This window comes from Nestor notabilis, unplaced genomic scaffold (genome assembly GCF_000696875.1).
Source record: "Nestor notabilis isolate BGI_N333 unplaced genomic scaffold, ASM69687v1 scaffold3678, whole genome shotgun sequence".
NCBI lineage: Eukaryota > Metazoa > Chordata > Aves > Psittaciformes > Psittacidae > Nestor > Nestor notabilis.
Window position 1 is genome coordinate 169,785 of NW_009939621.1, and position 25,267 is coordinate 195,051.

Consider the following 25,267-nt stretch of genomic DNA (forward strand, 5'->3'; position numbering starts at 1 on the left):
GAAGTCAATAGAATGGTTTAAGTGCTTATCAAGTATTACCTAAGGCATTTAGATAAAAGTCAATATGCACAAAGGGCTTTGGAGATCAGCCCAGGCTCCTTCCACAGCCACTAGAGAAGAAACAAGTGTGGGAGAAGGGTGGGTAATAAAGAACCATAGAATCATAGAATGGTTGGGAAGGGACCTTAAAGCTCCTCCAGTTCCAACCCCTGCCACGGGCAGGGACACCTTCCACTAGAGCAGGGTGCTCCAAGCCCCTGTGTCCAACCTGGCCTTGAACACTGCCAGGGATGGGGCAGCCACAGCTTCTCTGGGCACCCTGTGCCAGCACCTCAGCACCCTCACAGGGAAGAGCTTCTGCCTCAGAGCTCATCTCAGTGTCCCCTCTGGCAGGTTAAAGCCACAGCTCCTCTCTGTTGAGAGCCATTCATGACCAGTGGGAAGCCACCCTCTCCAGATGCCTCTTCACGACCACAGGGACAACCTGAGCAATGACGTTAGGCTGAGTGACAAGTGTGTTCAGAGCAAACATGAGAAGATGAATAGCTCCCTGTGTACTACGTAGAACCCTGGTCAGAGTCTTGCAGACAAGTAAAATGAGACCAAAATGGCTTTAGGTACAGTGCATTAAGCAGTTAAGTCACAGGGTCTTTTCTTGTTCCATCACCTCCCTCCAGGTGAGAACGAAAAGTCAAACTGAGGTTTTGGGTCAAAAGCAGTATTGTCAGAGAGCTCAGAAAGACTAGATTGCTACAAGACTTCATGAAAACAGGCTGCTGATGGAGGATCTTCATTCCATTTGCATTTTCCTTGAGGAAAAGACTGTACTGTTACCAGAATTCATAGCACTGCATGAAGGAAAAGTCCACAGAAAGAGATGCTTTACTGGCTTCCCAGCTCATGGAATTAATACAAAATAGATCAAAAAACCCAAGTCATAGTAAAAAACTATCATCCAATCACCCAGAAACTTTAGAGTAAGGTATTGCCACCTGTGAAAAGAGTTTGGCTTGCAGAGTATAGTCCTTTATTGCTAAGGTACAACCTTGACCTGATTTACTGGGGTTGAGCTGGTTCAGCTTCCAGCCACAGGTAATTACTTGGGCATTGACACTGAGACAGCAAACTGGTGTGGACACCTGCCCAAAAAGAATGGCCTGTCACCAGCGGAGGATAAAACCTGATTTGATGAACTGTCTTCAGGCCTTAAGGACTTTTAGTCATCATTGGCTCAGCCTCCAAGTGGTTCTCTACGGGTGTATGTATAGTTCCTATCAGGAAGCAGAGTTTCTGAATTAGCCTCAGATTTATTGGATGTTACAGATAAGAGAATTCCATCCCCACCAATCTCAAGGTTTCAACTGCATCCAAGTCTCAAACGCCAATTCCTAGCAGTCTAACTTCAGCCCTAAGTTTTACTGGCAGCAAAACTACAAAGTAGCTGCTTTTCCCCCCCAAATATTAGTTTTCACTGGTTAATAAATAGCCCGTTTGGGCATTCTTGCAGCTCTCAGGCACAAGATGCAGACTCCATGCTGTAAACAGGCGAGATAAAGCGATGGAAGCAGGACACAACCGCTTCTGAAGTTGTTGTTTTAGCCATTCTGGTTGGAATCTCTTTGTAGCTTCAATCAAAAAAGAAAAGGTTCCTGGAGTCGAGATTCACTTGTGCTTATTTAAGCTGGCTGCAAAGGGGCTCAGAGAAACTGTAAAGCACTATGAGAGACAGAATACAATTCACAGGCTCAAATATGTATCTTTTCCTCCCTGCAAAATGTTTCCTCGGAGGGACATTACTGGATCACAGCTGGTCAAAATACTAAATCTTGATTGTCTGGCCCCAAGCCAGTATCCACAGCTACAGCCCTTTGGTATGAGAATACTTACCAAAAAAAAAAAATCATAAGTTAAACACCATTTGATCTTTTTTGTTGCAAACTATGACCTCATGGCAGCGAGAACGCTAAATGAAGGTGTTTAAGTTGGTTTAAAGCCATCTGAAAGGTTTGAAGCTCCAAACGTAGCTCCGAGCCAATGTCATGTCAAGCGTGCTAAAAAGCAATAATAGTTTCTCACCTTCCTGGAGATTCCTGCTTCAGTAACACACAATAGCCACAGGGCTGCAAAAGGGAGGTTGCCAGCATGAAGTGAAGGTGAAATTGGGTCTTTTGGCAGCTAAGAAACTCTGACACACGCTTTAGACAAAAAGAAAACCTTCATAAATTAAGCTACCAGAGTTTGCTTGACTCAAATGTCCAGTTTGAGGCTCCTCTTGAAGGTAGCAGTACATGAATCAAGATTTACCTTTGAAACACAGATTTAAGCCTTGGCATGCAAGTGGTTTTGAGCCCAGCTTTTAAATGTAGGCTCAAAAGGACATCTCCCTGACTACAGACAAGACCTAAAGGACTATCTCGTATTTGCCAGTGTCAGATAAGCCTATTGTTTAATCTATTCACTAGGAATAAAACCTTCTCACTGGACTGCTCTGGTTTGTGGTATGCTCTTTACTTGCCATTGATAATCACAAATGTTATCCCTTAGAAGTTACACAGAGTAAATAAAACTAAGCTGAAGAATAGGAGAGAAAATGAAAGAGCCTCTTGATTTAATGAAATGACCTAAAGAGCTTGACTTGTGAAAGATAAATCTGAACATGCAAAAAGGAGTAAAACAATGATCAAAATGTACAGTTTGGTCTCAAAAGCTGGAGTAAACTGCATACTCCAAAGAGAAAGGATTTAGGAGGAAAACTGAATCGGGCCTTTTGCATCAGCAAAAGCTAATCTTAAAAATAAGCTGCTTTTCTGGAAGCCAGTGAGACTCCAGGACTAAAAAAAGCCTGGAATCAGAGAGAATTAGTCCCAAAGGAAAGAGCAAAGATTTGGGGACCACAACCCAGACAGACTAAATCAACAACAACTTTGTCTCATCATCCTTCGCCTTAAGAATCGACATCCAGAGTTGCTATCAGAAAAGGAAGGTTTTGCAGTTCTGTAGCTTCCACCACAGTGTGTGCAGGGACCAACAGATCTGTCTTGATTTTGTCTACATACAGTACAAGTAATATTGTGTAGAGGGGGGTGAAGCAAAGTAAATACAGCAGAATATAGGTACCAAGAGAGAGATGAAGAGGGAAGCAGAGCTTGTAGACCTGCAAGCTTGCTGCAATAAATCAGGCATGTTGGGATGTGAAAACATGTATTAATCATTTCAGTGTCATGCCTGAGAAACCAAAACAACCCAGGTCTCACCAGGCAGAGGGACCCAGCAGCAACACAATTACACCTCGAGGCAAAGGCACTAGACTCCACAAGCCTTCACTGGGGACAGGGGTTACCCCAGAGCAACTGAGAAAGGAAAGACTGAAGCAAAGACTTGAAAGATAAATTTGCTCTGATTGAAGAATGAAATAGATGGGATCTTCTACAAAAGCTGGAAGGGGTAAAGAAACTAGTCTGTACTTCAACTAAACTTTGATGCTTTGAGGGCTGGAGCAACTCTGCTCTGGAGCCAGGTTGAGAGAGTTGGGCTGGGGCAGCTGGAGAAGGGGACACCTTAGAGCAGCTCTAGGGCCTAAAGAGGCTCCAGGAAACCTGGAGAGGGGCTTTGGACAAGGGGTGGAGGGACAGGCCAAGGGGATGGCTTGAACCTGCCAGAGGGGAGACTGAGATGAGCTCTTGGGCAGAAGCTCTTCCCTGGGAGGGTGCTGAGGCGCTGGCACAGGGTGCCCAGAGAAGCTGTGGCTGCCCCATCCCTGGCAGTGTTCAAGGCCAGGTTGGACACAGGGGCTTGGAGCAACCTGCTCTAGTGGAAGGTGTCCCTGCCCGTGGCAGGGGTTGGAACTGGAGGAGCTTTAAGCTCCCTTCCAACCCAAACCATTCTATTAGTCTATGATGCTTATCAGAAAAAGAAGTTAAATAACTGTGTATTTCTGTTACCCTGCATATGTAGGGGATTCAGTTCCATTCCTGACTGCAGAGCAATGTCTCTACTCAAAAGCAAAAATTAGGTTGATGCACAGGCCATGAGTTAAAACCAGTCCTGTTCAAAGAAAACCTAATTACAGTGTGTTGGTTTTTACCAGTGTGATTATACTTTGACACAACTTAAGTTCACCAAAACCCAGCTACAGTTCTGAGAAAGGAAACCAAAGACCAGCACCAACAAAACCAAACCAACGAGGCAGTGTGAGCAGATCTGTAGGTAAGAAAAACCCATCACCACCTTATCTAGTGTGAGATGCCCCTGCCCATGGCAGGGGGTTGAAACTAGATGATCTTAAAGTCCTTTCCAACCCACACCATTCTGTGATTCTATGTTCCTGCTCGCATCCTGCAAGCGAAGAACGTGGAGTTACTGTATGGACTGTGGTTTATGGGACTGGGGATAAGGTAACTCACCTCCAGCATCCTGAAAACAAAATACTCCTTCAAATCTTCATGTTAACAGCGGGTGGCCTTTAAGCTTGCTTAAATATCTGTAATCAGATATTATCCACAAGACAGTGGGCATCTGTGCTCTGTATGTATGTGCTCAACTGCAAGGCCCAGTTAGGGCAGTCTAGCCGGTTTTCCCCTTGAGCTGGACTCCCTGTAAAGCCTCATTTCCATTTATATTAGTAGGAAGTACTAAGAAGCATTATTTGGAATCATTAGCCTTAAAAGAAAGAGAGTTAAAAATGAACAACTCTTCATACGTGTTTTGGAGGTGAGAAGGAAATGAGGCATAGACACACAGGGAGGAGGGAATGTGATACTCCCACAGAACCTTGCTTAATATTTCTACTTGTTTGGAAATATTATCCAGCCAAAAAAATGTGTTTTGCCTTGCTAATGACTGTGTATCACCTATAGGAGAAAAAGAATTGGTTGTATGACAGCAAAGCTGCACTAAAGCTTCCAATATCAGTTCTTTAAAGGCCGCACACACCAGGAGGGATGAACAGATAGAATCACAGAAGGGTTTGTGTTGAAGGGACCTTAAAGGTCACCCAGTTCCAACCCTCTTGGACACCTTCCGCTACAGCAGGTTGTTCCAGGCCTCTGTGTCCAACCTGGCCTTGAACACTTCCAGGGATGGGGCAGCCACAGCTTCTCTGGGCCCCCTGTGCCAGCGCCTCAGCACCCTCACAATACCTTACAGATACCTACACTTGGAAAGTGATTCCCATTTGACATCCCACCACTGCTTATTCAAGTCAGAAGGAGACATCACAACCTGTACCCCCCCATTCCACTGGTGAGTGCACACCAGCACTACAGAAACCATGGTTTTGGTATTTCAGCCCTTCATTTCCATGTTTGCTGAGGGGACCACACATCATCCTAGTGGTTTTACATCACAGAGATGGATACCACATGAAACCTCACAGTAATATTATCCCCAATAACATGAAGAAAGCTTTGTGTTATGCATCTTACTAGGGGAGAAGAAGAAAAGGAGGGAAAATCTTTTCAGCTGTGCTTGAAACTACTGACAGAGAATAAAACAGCACAAGGGACTGAGCTGCCTTTTCTCAGGGCCTCTTTATTTCCACTATTTTGTTGGCCGAGTTGAATTTCCACCAGGCACCACTTTTTACAGCATTGCTCAAAGATGTTCCTTTTTCTACTCCCGTCTTTCTTTCCCTTTGCCAAGACTCTTGTCCCAAAATAAGCGATTTGGACACCAGCTTAGAGCTCACATGGACCAGTGCTTCTGGGCTTTGAAATTGTGCTTTGCCAGTGCAAACCTCATGAAGTTCAACAAGGCTGACAAGAAACCTGGAGAGGGGCTTTGGACAAGGGCCTGTAGGGACAGGACAAGGGGAATGGCTTGAACCTGCCAGAGGGGAGACTGAGATGAGCTCTGAGGCAGAAGCTCTTCCCTGGGAGGGTGCTGAGGCGCTGGCACAGGGTGCCCAGAGAAGCTGTGGCTGCCCCATCCCTGGCAGTGTTCAAGGCCACGTTGGACACAGGGGCTTGGAGCAACCTGCTCTAGTGGAAGGTGTCCCTGCCCGGGGCAGGGGTTGGGACTGGATGAGCTTTAAGCTCCCTTCCAACACAAACCACTCTGGGATTCTGTGATGAATTCACCTCCCTCTGGTGAAAAGCACTGCTTTTCAAACATCCTCCCCCCCATCTCCCTACACCTCTGACAAGGGTTATGTGCTCATCATTTAGAAGATATAACAGCAGATACAAAGAGCAAAATATTGTGGACATTTCCATAGCCTGTAGTTTGGGAAAGTCACAATCTTAATGCTTAACTCCTGTGAAGCTCTTAACTGCTTATATCTAAACATTATGTAGCATTCAGCTCTTTCTTTATAATTACAACCCCCCACTTACCATCTAACCATTAGCCCGAGCTCCATGAAGTTTTTCAGGTTAGGAAGAGTTTGCCGTAGATCTGGAGTACTCAGCCCATGTTGATATCTAAGCTATAAAAACAGGAAAAAGAAACCCAAAATTAGCATTGCTTTCCAAATCCCACATTCCAATGAATATAACATTATGGTCAGTTCATTTACTGGCTTTTCAAAGAAAACGTAGGATAATCAAGCAGTTCCCTTAAGGAAATGTTCCATTTAATACTCACAACCTCCTATTAACAAAAGCCACCCAAGAACAGGGAGAAAATAATCAATATGCCTGTTAAAGCTCATTACACCTTTTCCATTTCCTATTTGGAGCAGGAGAGCAGCCTCTCAGCTTAAGAAAAACACAGCCATTAGGTGGAAAGACCCAGTTTCAACACAATGTTCTATATTCACTGACTCCAAACATCTATTCATGTGCAAGTGTCATTCTGAGCATATCAATGTATGTTGGAATTATGACAGTGATATCGGCTCGTACAAGTACATACTGTCACACAACTGGTCTAAATCTGTTCCTTATAGAGTTTACATCAACATTTAAACTGCTGCTGTTACTCCCACCCTTAAACCCAGCATTCAAATACAATGCCATGTAGCTAAGAGAAAAGGCTTCAAGCATTGACTGACTTGAAGCCAAGTAGTAACTCCTGTGTGGGGGTAATCAGAAAGGAAAAGATTCCATATGCTGACACCATCCAAACTTGCTCTGACCTTCAGGTTATCAAATGAAGCACCCAACAGAACTGTCACTGCTGATGGTTATAAACTACTTATTTAAGAAGTCCCCAAGCTACAAAGACCTTTGAAGGGAAAAACTCTGCCTTTCAAGTGTGAATCTCAACACTTCAGGGAAACTTTGCAGGGAAATTTATCCCTCCTGTGGTTAAAATATGAAAAACAAAATATCCCTTAATTCCAGTATCTTTAAGACTATCAGGATAAAGAGGAATTAGCATAATATACAGTTCTCAGCAGATAACACCCTCTAGATACCAGTTAACACCCTCTAGATACCAGTTAACACCCTCTAGAAGCCACAGCTGGCCTCCACTGCACACATACAGTAACTGCACAAACTGGATACCGAGATACTTGCTGAAACATGGAACAAGCATAGAAACATGGAATGATTTGGGTTGGAAGGGACCTTAAAGCTCCTCCAGTTCCAACCCCCTGCCACGGGCAGGGACATCTTCCACTGCGCAGGTTGCTCCAAGCCCCCGTGTCCAACCTGGCACAATAACCCCATTCCAAGTTAAATCTGGTTTTTAGGATCCACACCTGTTTCCATGACTGATGGCAGTAGGGTGTAAGCAAGAATCCTTCAAGTTAGAAAGATTTCTGACCAAAAAAGACTCAAAATTGGGCATGATTTCTCTGCTTTTCTGTGTTTCAGAAAGAAAAATAGCTTTGGAAGAAAATCATCCTCAGCACTGCATTGTACAAGAGGAGGCCATTTATTACACAGCTTATTAGTTCCATATGGACCCAGCCAAGGGATATGGTGGGCTTGGATTCATATTTTCTGCTGCAATGACAGAACCTGGATTAAGACAACCATCCAATATAAATTACTCTTCGATCACCACGTTCTCCTGATGGGATTACAGTGGATTTGGTTAACCAAAGCACAAGCCTGGGGGCAGAAGAAATAAACCAGCAAAACAAATCAAACCCACCACATTTGTCCCTCCTACTACAATCAGATGTTCAGAGATGACTCCTTTTTATAGTCACCCTTCAATTCTAAGGTTTCAGAGCATGAAAAGCATTGCATTAAGGGAGCTCACTGTTGCCAACAGCCAAGATCACAGGAATGCATGTCAGATTCTTGTATCCAGCCATGAACAAAACCACTGCTTCTGCTACAACCCATTTTCATATTGCAAATAGTAGAGATGCACAGTAAGTAAAGTTAGGATGTAAGGAAAATAATACGATTTAACTTCATAAACCACATTCTATATTGGCTTTGGAACAGCTTAAACCCAAAGCAATATTGCCTTTTGTGTCTGTATCAACACAAGGAGATGAGGATGTATTTACAAAAGAAACCTACAAGTAAACCCAGAAGCTGCCAAAAAACTCATCTGCCTTCTAGTGGCAGAGGAAAAAGCAGCTGAAGCATCAGAGCCATGGGTTAATTCCCAGGTTTTGGTCTGGTTCCTAAAATACCTCCCCGTCGATGTGACAAGGTTAACTCCTAATTTGCAGTCGTCTCGCCTGCTCTGAAAGAGGAATCTCTCTACCTCTAAGGAGTGACGGAGCCCATGTCAAGTGCAGCAAACACCAAATGGGAGCAAGGAGTGAGAAAAAATGAGATTTCTCTTTCACTTTAGCAAGCAGAGCTCCTGTTCTTCCTGCTCTCACATTCTGACAATCAACCACACCACTGAACCCCAGCCTGGTCTGGGTTGAAGGGAGCTTAAAGCTCCTCCAGTCCCAACCCCTGCCACGGGCAGGGACACCTTCCACTAGAGCAGGTTGCTCCAAGCCCCTGTGTCCAACCTGGCCTTGAACACTGCCAGGGATGGGGCAGCCACAGCTTCTCTGGGCACCCTGTGCCAGCACCTCAGCACCCTCACAGGGAAGAGCTTCTGCCCCAGAGCTCATCTCAGTCTCCCCTCTGGCAGGTTCAAGCCATTCCCCTTGGCCTGTCCCTCCATCCCTTGTCCAAAGCCCTTCTCCAGGTTTCCTGGAGCCCCTTTAGTCACTGGAAGGCTGCACCATCACTAAGAACTGTGGGTTCCCCCTGCCCCAAACCATAAAGCATTTCTCTTACATCTTTCTATAAGTTTAATATCTTCTAACAGCCACCCCCACACATACAGTTACTCCACCTCCTCCAATAAATACTAAGACGCTGAACAACAGTAATAACCCTCACTCGTGACCTGTGACAGTAGAACTCATACAAGTCCCCTTTAACATCAAAATCAATTTTAAGATGAGACGAATGCAGGGAGAAGACAGATGTTTTGCCAATGAGAGCTGAAAAGGTGGGAAAACAAAAGCAGGAGGTGACTGTTGCTGTCTGGATTCTCCCAAGAAACTGTGTTCTGGTTTCATTTGTTGCTATTAAACATCACCCACCTCCATCTACCCCACACTCAGTTGCCAAAGGAACCAAATGTCATTTGCTAAAGCAGTGCTTTACTTAAAGATGAGATTGTTCCTTCAGGGAATTACAGGCCCAGACATCCATGAAAACACACGTTTTAATGAGTGTCCAAGATTTGTGCTCACGTTTATGACCATGTATTTGCCATGGGACTGTGAGTAAATCATTAATGATGGTCTAATAATAAAATACTATTTGCCACTTCCTAATATTCAGCTCCTATATACAGCTTTGTTTTCCCAAGTGCTGTGTGAAACATTACTCCATTGAGCAAAAACACATAGTAAACATGAACTGAAAAACAAGCAAGACATCAGATAGGAGACTCTGCTCCCATAGCAGTTACTAGCAACACTTACTCCACAGAAACGAGGTGTAGCAGAGGAGATGCATCATATTTTGTGATTAGTTCAAGACAGCAGAACTTCAGGGCACTGGTATTTAAGGAGAAGAATAATCTCACTTTATAATTTCTTTCAATTACACAGATTAATTCCTTTTACTCACCTCAAAAAGAAGAAGGAGGACAGAAGTTTACTGTCCTTGTGACTTTGGCTTCTATGTTAACTGACAGCACTCAAAGGTATTTGATGTAATAAAGTAATATGTAATATGAGATGTACTAAAGTAGCTACTCACATGTAACTCAGAAGTACATATTCCTGTTTCTCCAAGGTCTTAGAAGAACTCTACATTCATCCAATTTGATGACTTTCTCTACTTGTATCCCCAAATCTCTAATGCTACAAATCCAGCGTGACAAGGTGAGTAACTTCAGCATTAGGAAAAGACATTGGTAAGAGGACAGACAGTGTTTAAACTGTCAGTAACTGCCCAGATTGTTTCTGTAAAATCTGGGGGGTTGTCCTCAAATTCAGGAAGCACCTGTAAGGAAGAATCTGAGGAAAGAAGACATTAAGCTTATATGAAGGCCAGCTCTGCCTCTGTAGAAGACCAGCCTATCATACTAAGGGGTACTTTATATTACACTTACTATTTATTCCAACATCACAGGCAACCATAAATGTTCATAGAATCATAGAATCACAGAATCCCAGGTTGAAGGCACCTCAAGGATCATCTGCTCCAACCTTTCCAGGCAAAGTATGACCTAGACTAGATGTGCCAGCACCCTGTGCAGCCCAATCTTAACAGTGTCCAATGCTGGGGAGTCACCACTTCCCTGGGGAGATTATTCCAATGGCTGCTTGTTCTCACTGGGAAACATTTTCCCTACCGTCCCACTGGAATCTCCCCCGGAGTAACTTGTTCCCATCATCCCTCATTTGTTCCATGGAACTCCTTCTCAAAAGGGAGTCTCCATCTTTGTAGCCCCCCTTTAACTCCTGGCACATGGGATCAGGTCTCCCTGAGCCTTCTCCAGCTGAACAGTCCCAGCTCTCTCAGCCTTGAGAGAAAATAAACTGCATTTAAGACAATGGTTCTCAGACTGGATTTACTCTTAAAACTTGTATTAGCTTCCTAGTAAAGTGTTTAAACACTTCATTTCCATCAAAGACCATGAAAACTGTTCCAGCTAACACAACCACAGTGTCACCTGCAGGCGAGGCATGACAAATCCCTTAACTCATAACAAGCCAGGCATAGTTGGTTTAGACTCTTTAGGAAGAGGGAAAAACATAATCATAGAATGGTCTAGGTTGGAAAGGACTTTAGAAATATCCAGTTGCTCCAGTTTCTACCTGCTTTACTTTCAGTGCAATGGCTTGAACTTCTCCTGGAAGGAAGGTGTCAATCCTCAGCAGCAAACCAACTCCACACCGAGCGTCTCTAAACCACTACTGCCATCCAAGCACCTTCTAAGTATTTATTTTGCCACCCAGACTGTCAGACTCAATTAAAATCACCTCAGAAGGCATAAGAGCTCACCACCTTCCTAAAGGCAACGGTTCCATGGTAGAACATCCATTCACCAAACCATGACACGTACAGCAGCCTCATTTGTTAACTAACTAAAACACAAACCTGCAAAGGTTCAGTTACTCTCCTGTACATCCCATGAGATAAGAGGAGGAGAACTCCAAGTTTCCCAATAAGCTGGCTTAAAAAGAAGCCATTTAGCTATCTTTCTATTTCTGGGTAGTATCAGATTGCACCCAAGACCAAAATTAGGGCTTTTGCCACTAAGTGGCTGCCTCTTAAGAAGAATAATGATATCCTGCATTTATGTGCGAAGAAGAATAGCCCATTTCCTACACTAATTCCTGCAGCAGTATTTAATGACTAATGGTACACAAGCACATACATTTACTTCCAGCCAGAAACCACAGAGTACCTGGACTGGAATATCCTTTTTTTGGGAGCACAGAATGACTCTAATTCTGACTTCATCTGTTCACCATTTAGCATGTTGTTTTGCCAGCCCTATTCACCTTGGTCTGAGACATGTGGAAGCAGTCTCACAGCTCAGCCTATGTTAATAAAGCTCAAAATGCCAGCCCCTTTACTCCACATTATACCTAATATTGGAGCCTCCATCAAAATCTGCATTATCATAGAATCATGGAATGGTTTGGGTTGGAAGGGACCATTTAGTTCTAACAGTTCCCTTAGTGTCTATTGAAGCAGCTGGTCCTTGGTGTTGTAGCTCTATCTACACGAGTGGACACAACCCACTACCACACTACGCACTGTTAAGGCAGTCAAAAGCAATCCTGAATCCTTTTCAGCTAAACAAGGAGTTTCTCTTGCTAGCACCAAGCCTTTCAAAAGGCCATCTGCTCCCCAAATGTGAAAGCCTACAAACAAAAATAGAAGCAAGAGTGTTCTTTCAATCCAGTTTGCAGGGTTGGTTGGGCGCCAAGCATTTACATCAGCCTTTCAGAGGATGTCAAACGCTGGGAGAGAAACAGAAAATGCAAGATTTAATCAAATGACATAGTTAATTGTTTTACAAGATCCTGGATGACTTCTCAGAGGCTGAAGGAGCATTGGCTGGGCTTCAGATGACTAAGCACTGCAATAATGAAAACAGAAAGTGTTGTTATAATGCCTGTTGCTATATAAACAACCTTGGGGGATCAGTGGAATAATGCCTGCTGCTATATACACAGTTGTGTGTGTTTATACCTTTTGGGGGAAATCAGACCATTTTAGATTATTTGCACTCCTAACATGTTGCTTGCCTTTGTTTTATTAAAGGTGGTGAGTTGTTCTCACTCGGAGCAGATGGGGGGAGTTTACTGAACAACCCTCGAGTTGTAACATGTGCAACAGGCATCGTGGTATCAATCAGCGCTTGAGATAGTGTATCTCAAAGCTAAACATTTCAAATGCATTGTCATTTTTCATATTTAAAAGACTGCCAGAATACATCTAGCACAGCCTGGAAGCAAATGTGTAAATGTAACCAGGGGGTTTCTTTTATTTCAGTTTTTTAGGCTTCTTCATAGGATCACAGACTGGTTTGGGTTGAAAGGAACTTAAAGCTCCTCCAGCTCCAACCCCCGCCCCGGGCAGGGACACCTTCCACTAGAGCAGGTTGCTCCAAGCCCCTGTGTCCAACCTGGCCTTGAACACTGCCAGGGATGGGGCAGCCACAGCTTCTCTGGGCACCCTGTGCCAGCGCCTCGGCACCCTCACAGGGAAGAGCTTCTGCCTCAGAGCTCATCTCCATCTCCCCTCTGGCAGGTTAAAGCCATTCCCCTTGGCCTGTCCCTCCAGGCCCTTGTCCAAAGCCCCTCTCCAGGTCTCCTGGAGCCCCTTTAGGCCCTGGAGCTGCTCTAAGGTGTCCCCTTCAGGAGCCTTCTCTTCTCCAGCTGCCCCAGCCCAGCTCTCTCAGCCTGGCTCCAGAGCAGAGCTGCTCCAGCCCTCGCAGCAGCTCCGGGGCCTCCTCGGGTCTCACTCCAACATCTCCACATCCCTCTTGTGCTGTTGCCCCAGAGCTGGACACTAAGGTCTTATACTTCCAACACTGCGTTTCTAACAAGTCTTCAAGTCCTCACTCTTGCTTCCAGAAGGAGCAAATAAAGAACTGCCACAAGTAGTGGCAGCCCTCATCCAAACAAGAGGAAGTGCTCAAATACACAGCTATTTATATGGAAACGCTGACTTGAGTCTCGCAATGCCAACGCCTGCCTCCCTCTCCCACGTGGATTTCCATGCTGTTCAGAGGTCCACCCTGTAAAGCAGATGTTTACTTTGCAACTCTTCTCAGAGCACTAAACTAACAAGGAAAACAAGTGACATCAACACTCTTGGAGACCTGGGTCCTTCATTAATCCATCGGGCACACGCTTTAAAGTTCCTCAAGCTGACCCAACAAGCTTAAAACCTCCATTAAAGCCATCTTAAAGGATTCCCATCACCATTTTGATTCAGCAACAATAAATAAGGCAATACAAACAGAAACCAAAGCAGTAACAAGAGATAACTCCATGTTGTGCTGTCCCTTCAAAGGCTGCTTAGAATCACACTGTTAGTTTAGAAACAAGCTTAGTCTAAACTAGCTCGATTTCCCCCCAGTTTACAAGGTGGAAGTTGCTAAAAATAAGACACTTTTCTCTTACTTTGATTTTTAACAGTGATAACTAAGAGTTGAGATGCTGAAAAGTCACTGGTCCAAGACAGTGAATAGTACAGTTGGGAGATGTCAGTCTCTACATCATGGCTAAGTGTCTGAACATATTAGGTCAGTTCTGGAGCTCTGATTCAGGTCTCACTGCATCAAATCCACCTGGTAACTTCTTCTCACCACTGGTTCTTCCCACCTCTTTCCTCTCCTCTCATCCCAGACAACTTTACCGCACTTCCATCTGAAAGGCAGGGGAAATTCACACATGAAATCTAAGCATGGGAATGATTCAGCAGTGATGAGGGAAACTACACTCTCAGCTGATAAGAGAGCTCATTCCCTTCTCCCTCCTTTCATTTCCCTCTGAATTATATGAAGCTGCTTTTTCCCTTCACATCCACCAAAACACAGAGTCTGAGCATTACTCAAGCACAGCAGCAGCCTGGATTCTAACGCTCAGCAACTCATAATATTCTGCCAAAGGTTTATGAAGTGGTTTTCTTCTAATTTTTAAAGCTGAAATGTGATAATAGGCAAAGTTTAATACTGGGTTCTGGTTTCACAGCAATAGTGTTTATTGGGGATAGACCACAGGAAAATAAGGAAATAGGAGTACGTGTTTGAGGACATGCAGAACACACTGTAGAACTAAACAGTGAGATGAGCCAAAAGCTGTGTTTCCTCCAGGACTCTCTTGCTTGTATTTGTGAAAGCCTTCCTGAGAGTAAACATAACACCCCTCTGGAGAGGTCTCAACCATCAGCCTTTGCTGAGGCTGCTGTCCCAGTAAGGATATGGGAAACCATCATCAGAGACTAACCACACAGTGGTTACTGGGTTGGTTCTAAGAGCAACATCCATGGGCCCCTTTGCCCATAACGGTGCCTCTCACATACAAAAAGAACATTTAGAAAGACAGTTTAGGAGACAGAACAGTTACTGGCTGAGAAAAGCTTCCGCAGCAAAGCCCTCGTATAACTAAAACCATGTTTGCTGCTCAGCTCTAGTCTTGCTGCATTATGGCTTGATGGGATGAAACTGTACAGCACCAAGCTTCCCAGGTTCAGGGCAAAAGCAGCTCGGTATCAGAGAGTGATGTTTGCTGGATTATAAGCACAGGCACAGATACTTCCTATGAGCTCATCCATCCTGAGCTTTTGTATTAAAGAAAATCATTACATCAGGCACAGAACCAAAGGTCAGATGTGCAAAAGGCAGGAGAAAAATCAAGTAACCTTTTGTAGCTCCTTCTTTAACACGGTTTTCTTGAAGCATTTACCACCCCCAGCCTAATTTAACACTGCATGAGAACATCTGAAGTTTGATTTTTACCCCCATGCAGCAAAAGGACAATCAAGAGTGCACACGTGGTGGAGAGAAGTCCCAAAGAAGGTTGAGGGATGGGATTGTTCCACTCTGCTCTGGTGAAAGCCCAGGGATGGGGCAGCCACAGCTTCTCTGGGCACCCTGTGCCAGCGCCTCAGCACCCTCACAGGGAAGAGCTTCTGCCTCAGAGCTCATCTCAATCTCCCCTCTGGCAGGTTCAAGCCATTCCCCTTGTCTTGTCCCTACATCCCTTGTCCAAAGCCCCTCTCCAGCTTTTTTAGGTATGAGAAGACTGTTATTCCTTCTGTTGGAGAACAACTTGCTCTAAACTTCAACCACGCCGTGTAAGAACCCTGAAAGGCATTTATAGATGATTAAGTAACTGTCATACCCAAAGTCTTCAAAACAGGATTTGTGCCCTCCGATGCATAGCGCGGTGAGACAAACCCAGCCTCGTGGAGCACAAAACATACATACTGAACTATAAGGATGGATAAAGGAAAACAACAGAAACATAGCAAAACCCCCCCAAAACTAAACCCCCAAAGCCACAGTTTGGCATTTGCTAATGACAGATAAGTCATTTTTATGCACTAAAGCCAGCAATATGCATTTTCACCTCATTTTTCCCCCCATTAAGAGATGGCAACATGGCAGGAAGTGAGAAGGCTCCTGAAGGAAGAGCGGCTCCCAAATGAGATCCAGGAATTCCACAGGTGTTAGCACTTTGTATCTGAAAGTCAAGCTTTGTCTCCAAAGCACACACCCAGCTCATTAGGAACAATTACACACTACATCTTATCCCTACGCTAACACTTTGTGCCACGGCTTGGTAACAGAATTCCTCCTTTCCTATCTCTTCCAATTTCAAATTGAAGTGCTTATATAGACTACAAAGCAGTTGATGTTGGCAAATCACACGTGTTTATGTCAGCTTAACTGTATCAGGAATCCATTTTTCCTTTTGATTACTGGATTTTGGGTCTATTTTAAACACATACTCAGTTGTTCTTTAAATAGCTTAGGCTGAAGAGCTAATGCAGAGAGATGATGACAGCCACGCAGTACACAAGTGATCTAACACACAGAGCATGCTTGCAAGGGGGGGTCCCCAATATCCTTATGGAGAAGGGGCTCCAGGCATGGCTGGTGATGCCAGATCTCCTATATCTGCTCCAGAGGAGGCCATGGGGATGATCAGGGTCTGGAGCAGCTCCCGTATGGAGCCAGGCTGAGAACACTGGGGCTGTTCAGGCTGGAGAAGAGAAGCTGCTGGAGACCTCAGAGCAGCTTCAGTGTCTGAAGGGGCTACAAGGATGCTGGAGAGGGACCTTCATCAGGGAACGGAGTGACAGGACAAGGGGTGATGGGCTCAGACTGAAACAGGGGAAGTTCAGGTTGGATCTAAGGCAGAAGCTCTTCCCTGTGAGGGTGCTGAGGCGCTGGCACAGGGTGCCCAGAGGAGCTGTGGCTGCCCCATCCCTGGCAGTGTTCAAGGCCAGGTTGGACACAGGGGCTTGGAGCAACCTGCTCTAGTGGAAGGTGTCCCTGCCCGGGGCAGGGGCTGGAACCTTGAGGTCCTTTCCAACCTAAACCATTCTGTGATTCTATGATTCTCTCTGCAAGCACGGCCCAGGCTCAAGCTGCAGGTGACAGTACAGGCTGGAGAAGCAATCCTCATCCTCACCCACAGAGGAAGGTCACCTTGGCCTTTTGGTGATCAGCACAGGTTGCCTACAGGTGAGGACAGGCAGGCTTTCATCTGAATGAAAGGGTGACTGTTGTTACAGCTAATCCAGTCTCATTTCAACCTATTTTATCTTGGCATGGGTGATAGGAAAGGAAAGAAAGGAAAAGCTTCCAACAAGTTTGCAATAAACCATATGTAAATTCCCCAGTTCTAAATGACCTGGCCAAGTATCAGCCCATTGCTACCCTAGGAGACTTTCAGGAATGAAACCTCTCCTAAAAGCTTTTGGCTCTCTGCAGCTGGAGAAGGTACTTTGTGGTTTTTCAGGTGCAGTCCCTTCCTCTTAACATTAAAATGAATGCTTGGCACTTTACAAGATGGGGACTCAACTCTGGCTTCAACCTGTGCTCTTTCAAGAACACTTTTTCCCCATGTGGTTAAATTGGCCCCAGATTCAGACAGTGCATTCTTTCTGAACTGTACAGTTTATGATGGGAGTTTAGGGGCCTCATAAAAGATGTAGTGTGTAAGTCACAGGATCCTACACTCAGAGGGTCATAACCACTGCCTCTACACTGATACCCACAGAACTCTTAAAGACACTTCTGCTCCGTGGTGTTTATTGCCAAAACAAATTTGGAGCCCTAACGTTTCTGCTGTTCAACTTCCCATGGAAAAGTTTAATAGTTGTGAGTATAAAGTTGATTTTCTCGCATGTTTGATACTCTACCAGAGCCAGCAACTGAACATCTTGCCTCATTTCATGTTGAGGAGCTGAACTGCAGTTCAGTTCCTTACATATGGCGCTAGTACATCAGCATCCAGCTTTTACTCCGTGCAGCTATTAAAGGTATCAGTTTAATGCAACTACAAAAGTACTTTGCTTTTCTCCTCTGCTTCTATGAATGTCACTTACCTCGTGCATCAGACAAGCAACCCAAAAGCACCATTCCCAGGGGAACAGCACTGGCTGATCAACATCAACAGGTTGCACAAAGCACATAAATGTCGCCTGCCACCATGTGGACACAGCGACTGTGGACACAGAAAGGGAGGGCTAAACACAAGTTACTTACTAGGATCCGTATCACATCGATGTGAAAACAAACATCCTTGGGGGAGCTGACAGAAGATGGCTGGAGTGATTTTTTTCATGTCAAATAGTAAAGTTCATCTGTTGCTAATGGCTGTCAGATGAAAGCAGAACTATTCTTTGGCCAGGGCTGAGCAAATCATGCCAATGTGAGCAGGAGCATCAGTCTAACATCACTCAACAGCTGCCTGACAAAACAAATCAAGGCCAGAGCAGAAGAGCAGCTCTGCCTTGTGAGGCCATTGTGAGCACACATTCAGCATGAACAGGGGGAAAACACCCTTAACTCCTGCAGGATAACAAATCAAAGTGATGCCTGGCAAGGTCTGCTCTGACTGCACCTCCTGACAAACACCAGTGGTGGCCTGGGGTAAGATGGGGCACATGCACAGCTTAGCTTGGCTCGAGGAAATCAAAGAGTTGCAGAACAGTTCAAGTTATTGGATCTAAGGCAGAAGCTCTTCCCTGGGAGGGTGCTGAGGCGCTGGCACAGGGTGCCCAGAGAAGCTGTGGCTGCCCCATCCCTGGCAGTGTTCAAGGGCAGGTTGGACACAGGGGCTTGGAGCAACCTGCTCTAGTGGAAGGTGTCCCTGCCCATGGCAGGGGTTGGAGCTGGAGGAGCTTTAAGGTCCTTTCCAACCCAAACTATTCTATGTGTTTATATCTGGTTTTCTAAGTCTCCTTTCAAAAGCCAGTAACTCAGACTAAAGCCTTATAGAGGTAGTGACTAAGGAGACAGCATCATATGACTAAAAAGGGTCTCAGTGATCATAGTTCTGGTTAATGGTTCTACAATGAAGCAGGACTAAGACTCAGAAAAAGAAACCCAGAAGATGAAGAACCATTAACATCCACCCTTTTAGTGGCTGACCAAAACACCAGATCATCAGTAAATCCCCTTCTGATTGGGATCACAAGTAACAAGCTCTACAGCTGTAACACAAGTATTTCCTCTCCAAGCAATCCTGCAACTGGATGAGGAATAGTACCTGTCAAATAGGATGCCAGAGACAACTTCTTCAATACCTAAAGGAATTGGAAGTTTCATGAACAAGATAGCCAGGCTCTCTTCGATGGCTATACATCATATATGTATGGGTTACAAATCATGATTAATACAGGAAAGAAAGCATGTAATATCATCTTGTGTACAACTTTGGGCCAGATATTCTCTGGTAGCGAGACCATGTGTGCTCACTAAGGACTCCGTTCAAGAAGGATTGTCACTAAAATCAGAGCATCTCTTCAAAGGTAAAGAAGAACCCATGGTGAAGTCAGCCCAAGAAATCAAGACACTGAGAGTGAAGGAAAAAGACAGTGAAACAGCCAGTAATGCAGCAATGGAGCTTCTCCTTTGTCAGAGACTGAGACTTGAAACTCAAAGCCAAGCTCAGGGAGGGGATCCTGCCCCTCTGCTGTGCTCTGGGGAGACCCCCCCTGCAGCCCTGATCCAGCTCTGGGGAACAGCACAAGAGGGACGTGGAGCTGCTGGAGCGAGGCCAGAGGAGGCCCCGGAGCTGCTGCGAGGGCTGGAGCAGCTCTGCTCTGGAGCCAGGCTGAGAGAGCTGGGCTGGGGCAGCTGGAGAAGAGAAGGCTCCTCAAGGGGACACCTTAGAGCAGTTCCAGGGCCTAAAGGGGCTCCAGGAGACCTGGAGAGGGGCTTTGGACAAGGGCTGTAGGGACAGGCCAAGGGGAATGGCTTGAACCTGCCAGAGGGGAGATTGAGATGAGCTCTGAGGCAGAAGCTCTTCCCTGTGAGGGGGCTGAGGCTCTGGCACAGGGTGCCCAGAGAAGCTGTGGCTGCCCCATCCCTGGCAGTGTTCAAGGCCATGTTGCACACAGGGGCTTGGAGCAACCTGCTCTAGTGGAAGGTGTCGCTGCCTGTGGCAGGGGGTTGGAGCTGGATGAGCTTTAAGGTCCCTTCCAACCTAAACCATTCCATGATTCTACATTCATGCCCTAGCTGAGCTTCGTGCCACATGTATGTATTTCGAGCAATAAGAACTCTTTGAGAGATGGAGCTTGCCCACGCTGTGTGTTGCTTCTCACCCACAAAACCCCCTCACAACCTTCAGTAAGTCCCTAACATTCATCCACTCTAACAGGAGGTTTTCACTTGAAATCTCAACTCTCCTGCTGTGAAAACCAAAGCAAGAGTTCAGTTCCTTCTCCTGCTAAAGCCTCATCTTCCTCAGGTACTCCACACATCCATAACCTCACACAGGCAGGGTTTGTGGGGCCAGCTACCTACTGAGTGATGTCCCAGTGCCTAATGCTTTGGAGAGCTGAGCCATTCATTCCCATTTCTAGCAACTGTTCTGTGCTTCCCTTTGACAATGCTCTGGAATGACAGTGATGTTTTTGTTGCTATCATTAGACAGAGTCATTAATATCCCCTTATAAAAAACAACACATTTTGGATGTTCATGAGAGTCAAAGAGCTGAAATCCTAACTGGAAATTTAAGGTCTTACCCAACGTTATCCAGCTGAAAAAGCTGCTCTGTGAACGTTGTGAGGGATTCCATTTTACAACTAGAAACTCTGGGGATTGAAGCAATTTGTGCTCCCATACAGATGGAAGTGATTATGAACCCTCGGAATTAACACACATTGTTCTGACTTCGGAATGTAACAGCAAAGCAAGTTTCTCCAAAGAAATGCTCTACCAAGCTAGCACTGAGCTGCTTCTAATTCCAGCTGGATTCCCCCGAGTGCAAGATGTGGTTTTCATTGTTGTTATCCTGCTGGTTTACAAAACAGCACCACTGTATCTCTAGAAGAGCTTTTATTGCAGTCATTTAACTCGATATCAAGCCAGTCTCACTTCTTCCCCACTCATTTTAATCCTTGCAGCCAGAATTCCAGGTAATTGGAAAGGAAAATAGAAACAGAAAGATCTGGGAAACCAGGGAAGATTCTATGAATCCTGTCAAGTATTTAAGGTTTTCTGGGCTCTTTGTGTCTCATCCACTTTGACCAAGATTTGATGAATGAGGTGAGGAAGGTGATGGAGACCCAAGCTCTTCTCAATGCTCCAGTAGGGCCAGCACCATTCCTCCCATGCACCTACAACCTTCCCACAGCACCCAGAGGGACCTGAGCAACCAAGGCACATTTCTTCTCAACAAACTAAGTTGTAGGACTGAGTCTGTGAATTAAGGCCAAGTCCTCTGGGCCTTGAAAGGATTCTCTTACAGGTTGTGATGGTCTAGAGATAAGAAAGAGGCAGCTGCTCATTCTCCATCCAAACTTAGTTTCACACATTCACATGAATTAAGCACATAGAATTCCAGCCTGGTTTGTGTTGGAAAGAACCTTAAAGCTCCTCCAGCTCCAACCCCCTGCCACGGGCAGGGACATCTTCCACTAGAGCAGGTTGCTCCAAGCCCCTGTGTCCAACCTGCCCTTGAACACTGCCAGGGATGGGGCAGATCTAGAAGCTTCTCTCAAGGCACCCTTAAGATCTAAAAGCCACCCAACTTCAAGCTTCAGCCCCCAAAAGGAACACACAAAAGGATTCAAACCACATCAGGATTTTAGATCAAGTCAGCCCTGAGTTTTGTGATGTCTTTCTTTATGTTATTTACCTGTTCTGCTCTCACAATGGAACTACCCCTTGGCAGAACTATAAAAAGCTGCAATATTTAACCAAAGGTTTCAAACCAAAGGTGACTACAACAGTTTCTGTGGACTTCAGCAACGCTTTCCTGATTAAATAACAGAGTAGAAGCCCCCCCTAAAATTCCGATTTACTTTTATGATGTTTTTATATTCAACAGCATAAAATCTCAAGCATTAACATGTGAACCACTGGTGTTGTACAAACCACTTCAAAGCCTGGCCAAGGACTACTCCAGCTTGTACCAGCACCAGTGACCCCATGTAAATTTGGAAACTTTTAATAGAAATACATACTTAAAGTCCTAATTTACTTTTATGAGTTTAAAGACATGCCAGGGAAGGCAGAAACCAACTGCAAGGACTTGGAAGGCACCACGGGTGAGTGAGCATGTGTTCAACTGCTCAGAGGCCTTTAGGGATTGGACAAACTGAAACAGGGGAAGTTCAGGTTGGCTTTAACCTGCCAGAGGGGACACTGAGATGAGCTCTGAGGCAGAAGCTCTTCCCTGGGAGGGTGCTGAGGCGCTGGCACAGGGTGCCCAGAGAAGCTGTGGCTGCCCCATCCCTGGCAGTGTTCAAGGCCAGGTTGGACACAGGGGCTTGGAGCAACCTGCTCTAGTGGAAGGTGTCCCTGCCCGGGGCAGGGGTTGGGACTGGAGGAGCTTTAAGGTCCCTTCAACCGAAACCAGTCTGTGATCCTATGAAGAGTTCATAATCTCACTCAAGGAAGCAGCACAGGGCACTTGCATCATTAACGGTACAACAAGCTCCAGAGCAGGAACCAAGCCATGAAAGGCTGAAAAGCAAAGTGAGCAGCATCACGACTCAAATGGCAGAATGAACTAATGTATTTACTTAAGCAGAGATTAAGGAAAGCATTGATTTGATAGTAATGGAGAGAGAAAGCTATCAAAGCCTTTGAAGGAAAGAGTATTTAATCCCTGTTTCTCACTAGTCTTCCCTATGAAAGTCAAGTGTGAACAGCTGTCTGCCATTATTAATACCAGGAACAAAGAGGCTCAGTCTAAGTTATATTAACAGCTTAGTTAAGTGAATTTCCAAGATTAGCAGGACTTGATTAACTTCATCTTATAGTATTTTAGCCTTTAAGTCATTTCAGAGCCACTGGAGGTTATCTTCCAAAATACACTAAGCATGGGCATGATACCAGAAGTCTGGAAAATGGTAAATGCAATCCAAGCTTCAAAAATAAACACCACAAAGAGACCCAGAAGCTTGATTTCAATTTTGGGTAGGGAATGGGGGGAAAAAAGACTGGTGGAAGTGGAAAAACATCTAGAAACTAAGCATGAAAAAAGCTATTCCACGAGTAAAACTGTCAAAGCAATCTCATTTCAAGCTTTACAAACAGGTGAGAGACTGAAATGTCAGTGTTTCTGTTGGAATATAAATAACTCTCTTGGCACTTCCTGGTGTAAGATGCTTGTAAGCAAGCTGGGGAGATGGATATTGATGAAGTATGAATGAATCCACAGTTGTTAAGTATCCTTTGGGTGTAGCTGAACAATGGCTCACTGCAGTAAATGGAAGTGCTAAAGAAGCTGGGCTCCAACTGGGTCCAAGCTTTACCCCAAATACTCCAGGTGAGCTGGAGACAGAATAGGCTCAGATGGAGAGAGCACAAAGCTGAGATCCAGTTCTCAACCTTCCCCATCCTCTAGAGTTCCCTCACCAAATAAAAGCATGATTAAGACCAAAAAGGTGCATCTCTAAGGATAGATTCAATGTACAACATGTAAAACATGAAGGAGTCACCTGCACAAATTCAGAATGGACTGTTTTGTTGCTGTGCAGAAGAGATTTGGGGTTGCTGGTTGCAGTGACTCATGAAGTTCACCCTGTTAAGCTGTTAAAGAGCACAAACCTATTGGAACATAATGAACTGATGAAACCTGTGAAGCACTTTTCCCATCCTACCCCATGTTTCCAAGGCCATAGTTGCACCATGTATCCAGCTTTAGGCACCACACTTGAAAGACAGACATGGATTCAGAGGGAGAACAGGAGAAAAAAGAATGGTCAGAAATTAAAGAGACACAACCCATGAGGTAACACTTGAAAAAGAGGAGGTTCTCTTTCAAGTCTGCAAAGAGGAAGAGACTTAAATGAACAGATCATTATAACAAGTGATTATGTGGTGATTAACCAGAAGACAAATTTGGATTACAAGTCAGGAAAGAGTTTAAGGGCCAGGACAGTAAAGCATTGGAACTAAGTAGTACTTAGAACACAGGCTTCCCTTCAGAGATAATTACACAAACATCTACCAAGGGTAGCATAAGAGCAGCTGACCCTGACCTAGGACAGGGTAACAGCTTAAATAGCCACTCCAGGTCCCTTTCAGGCCAGACATTTGAACATTTGCTGAATCCAAAACCAAATCAGTTAGCAGCAGGTATGGGTACTAGGGGATGGTTTGGGTTGAAGGGACCTGAAAGCTCCTCCAGCTCCAACCCCTGCCCCGGGCAGGGACACCTTCCACTAGAGCAGGTTGCTCCAAGCCCCTGTGTCCAACCTGCCCTTGAACACTGCCAGGGATGGGGCAGCCACAGCTTCTCTGGGCACCCTGTGCCAGCGCCTCAGCACCCTCCCAGGGAAGAGCTTCTGCCCAAGAGCTCATCTCAATCTCCCCTCTGGCAGGTTCAAGCCATTCCCCTTGGCCTGTCCCTCCATCCCTTGTCCAAAGCCCCTCTCCAGGTCTCCTGGAGCCCCTTTAGGCCCTGGAGCTGCTCTAAGGTGTCCCCTTCAGGAGCCTTCTCTTCCCCAAGCTGACCCAGCCCAGCTCTCAAATACAAGTTGGCCAACTTCTGAACAATCACGTCTTTGCCAAAGTCAAGGATGATTTTCAAAGTACATTAACAGCAAGGAAGGAAGGATGATTAAAGGACTTGTTTTTACCTTTTGTACCATAAAGTCACACATTTGCAAGACCTCAGATTTTCCAGCTTGTGTTTCTTATAAGTACAGGGGGAGGATACTGATTAAATGAATAATACAGCAAATTAAAGACACAGCAATGAGAATGACACAAATGGATCCTCAAACATGCCAGAATACAAGTAACAGAACAGTGTGTATGGACTCACAGCATTTACTACTTGCAAAGGAAAAGGTTATTATTAAGTGGTAAGCCCTTCTCTAAGCACCACGGAAGAAAGCGTCATGTACAAAGATGTAAGGGAAGTGAAGACAATGGTTTGAAGAACATCTCCACTAGTTCACAGACATTCCCCACAGAGAATGGTGTTACAAGACAGCAGATGCACACTAATGCCACACTGACACTAAGCAGATAGTAGGTAAGAATAGAAGGAAATCTCAGTGTACTCACCTGTGCTATATTTTTGTTGAGAAGATACACTCCATATTCAAACTGAAGCTTCTCTCCTCCTTTTGGATATAAAGGAAATCTGATGGGAAAGAAAACACGGAAAAACAAAAGCATTTAAGGTGAAGTTATTCAAATGCTTAAGTAAATGTCAGAACACCACAGACT

General features: G+C 45.1%; 1 protein-coding gene across 1 annotated transcript in view; it reads right to left on the bottom strand.

Moving 5' to 3' along the window:
- Positions 1 to 25,181, bottom strand: part of LOC104409929 (UV radiation resistance-associated gene protein-like) — a gene marked incomplete at its 5' end in the record, with an annotated part of 28,444 nt that extends 3,263 nt beyond the window's left edge. The window contains 2 exons of the mRNA XM_010019960.1: positions 6,333 to 6,424; positions 25,103 to 25,181. Coding sequence (XP_010018262.1) covers positions 6,333 to 6,424; positions 25,103 to 25,181 — 171 coding nt within the window. The remainder of the gene's footprint in view (positions 1 to 6,332; positions 6,425 to 25,102) is intronic.
- Between the last annotated feature and the right edge of the window lie 86 nt (positions 25,182 to 25,267).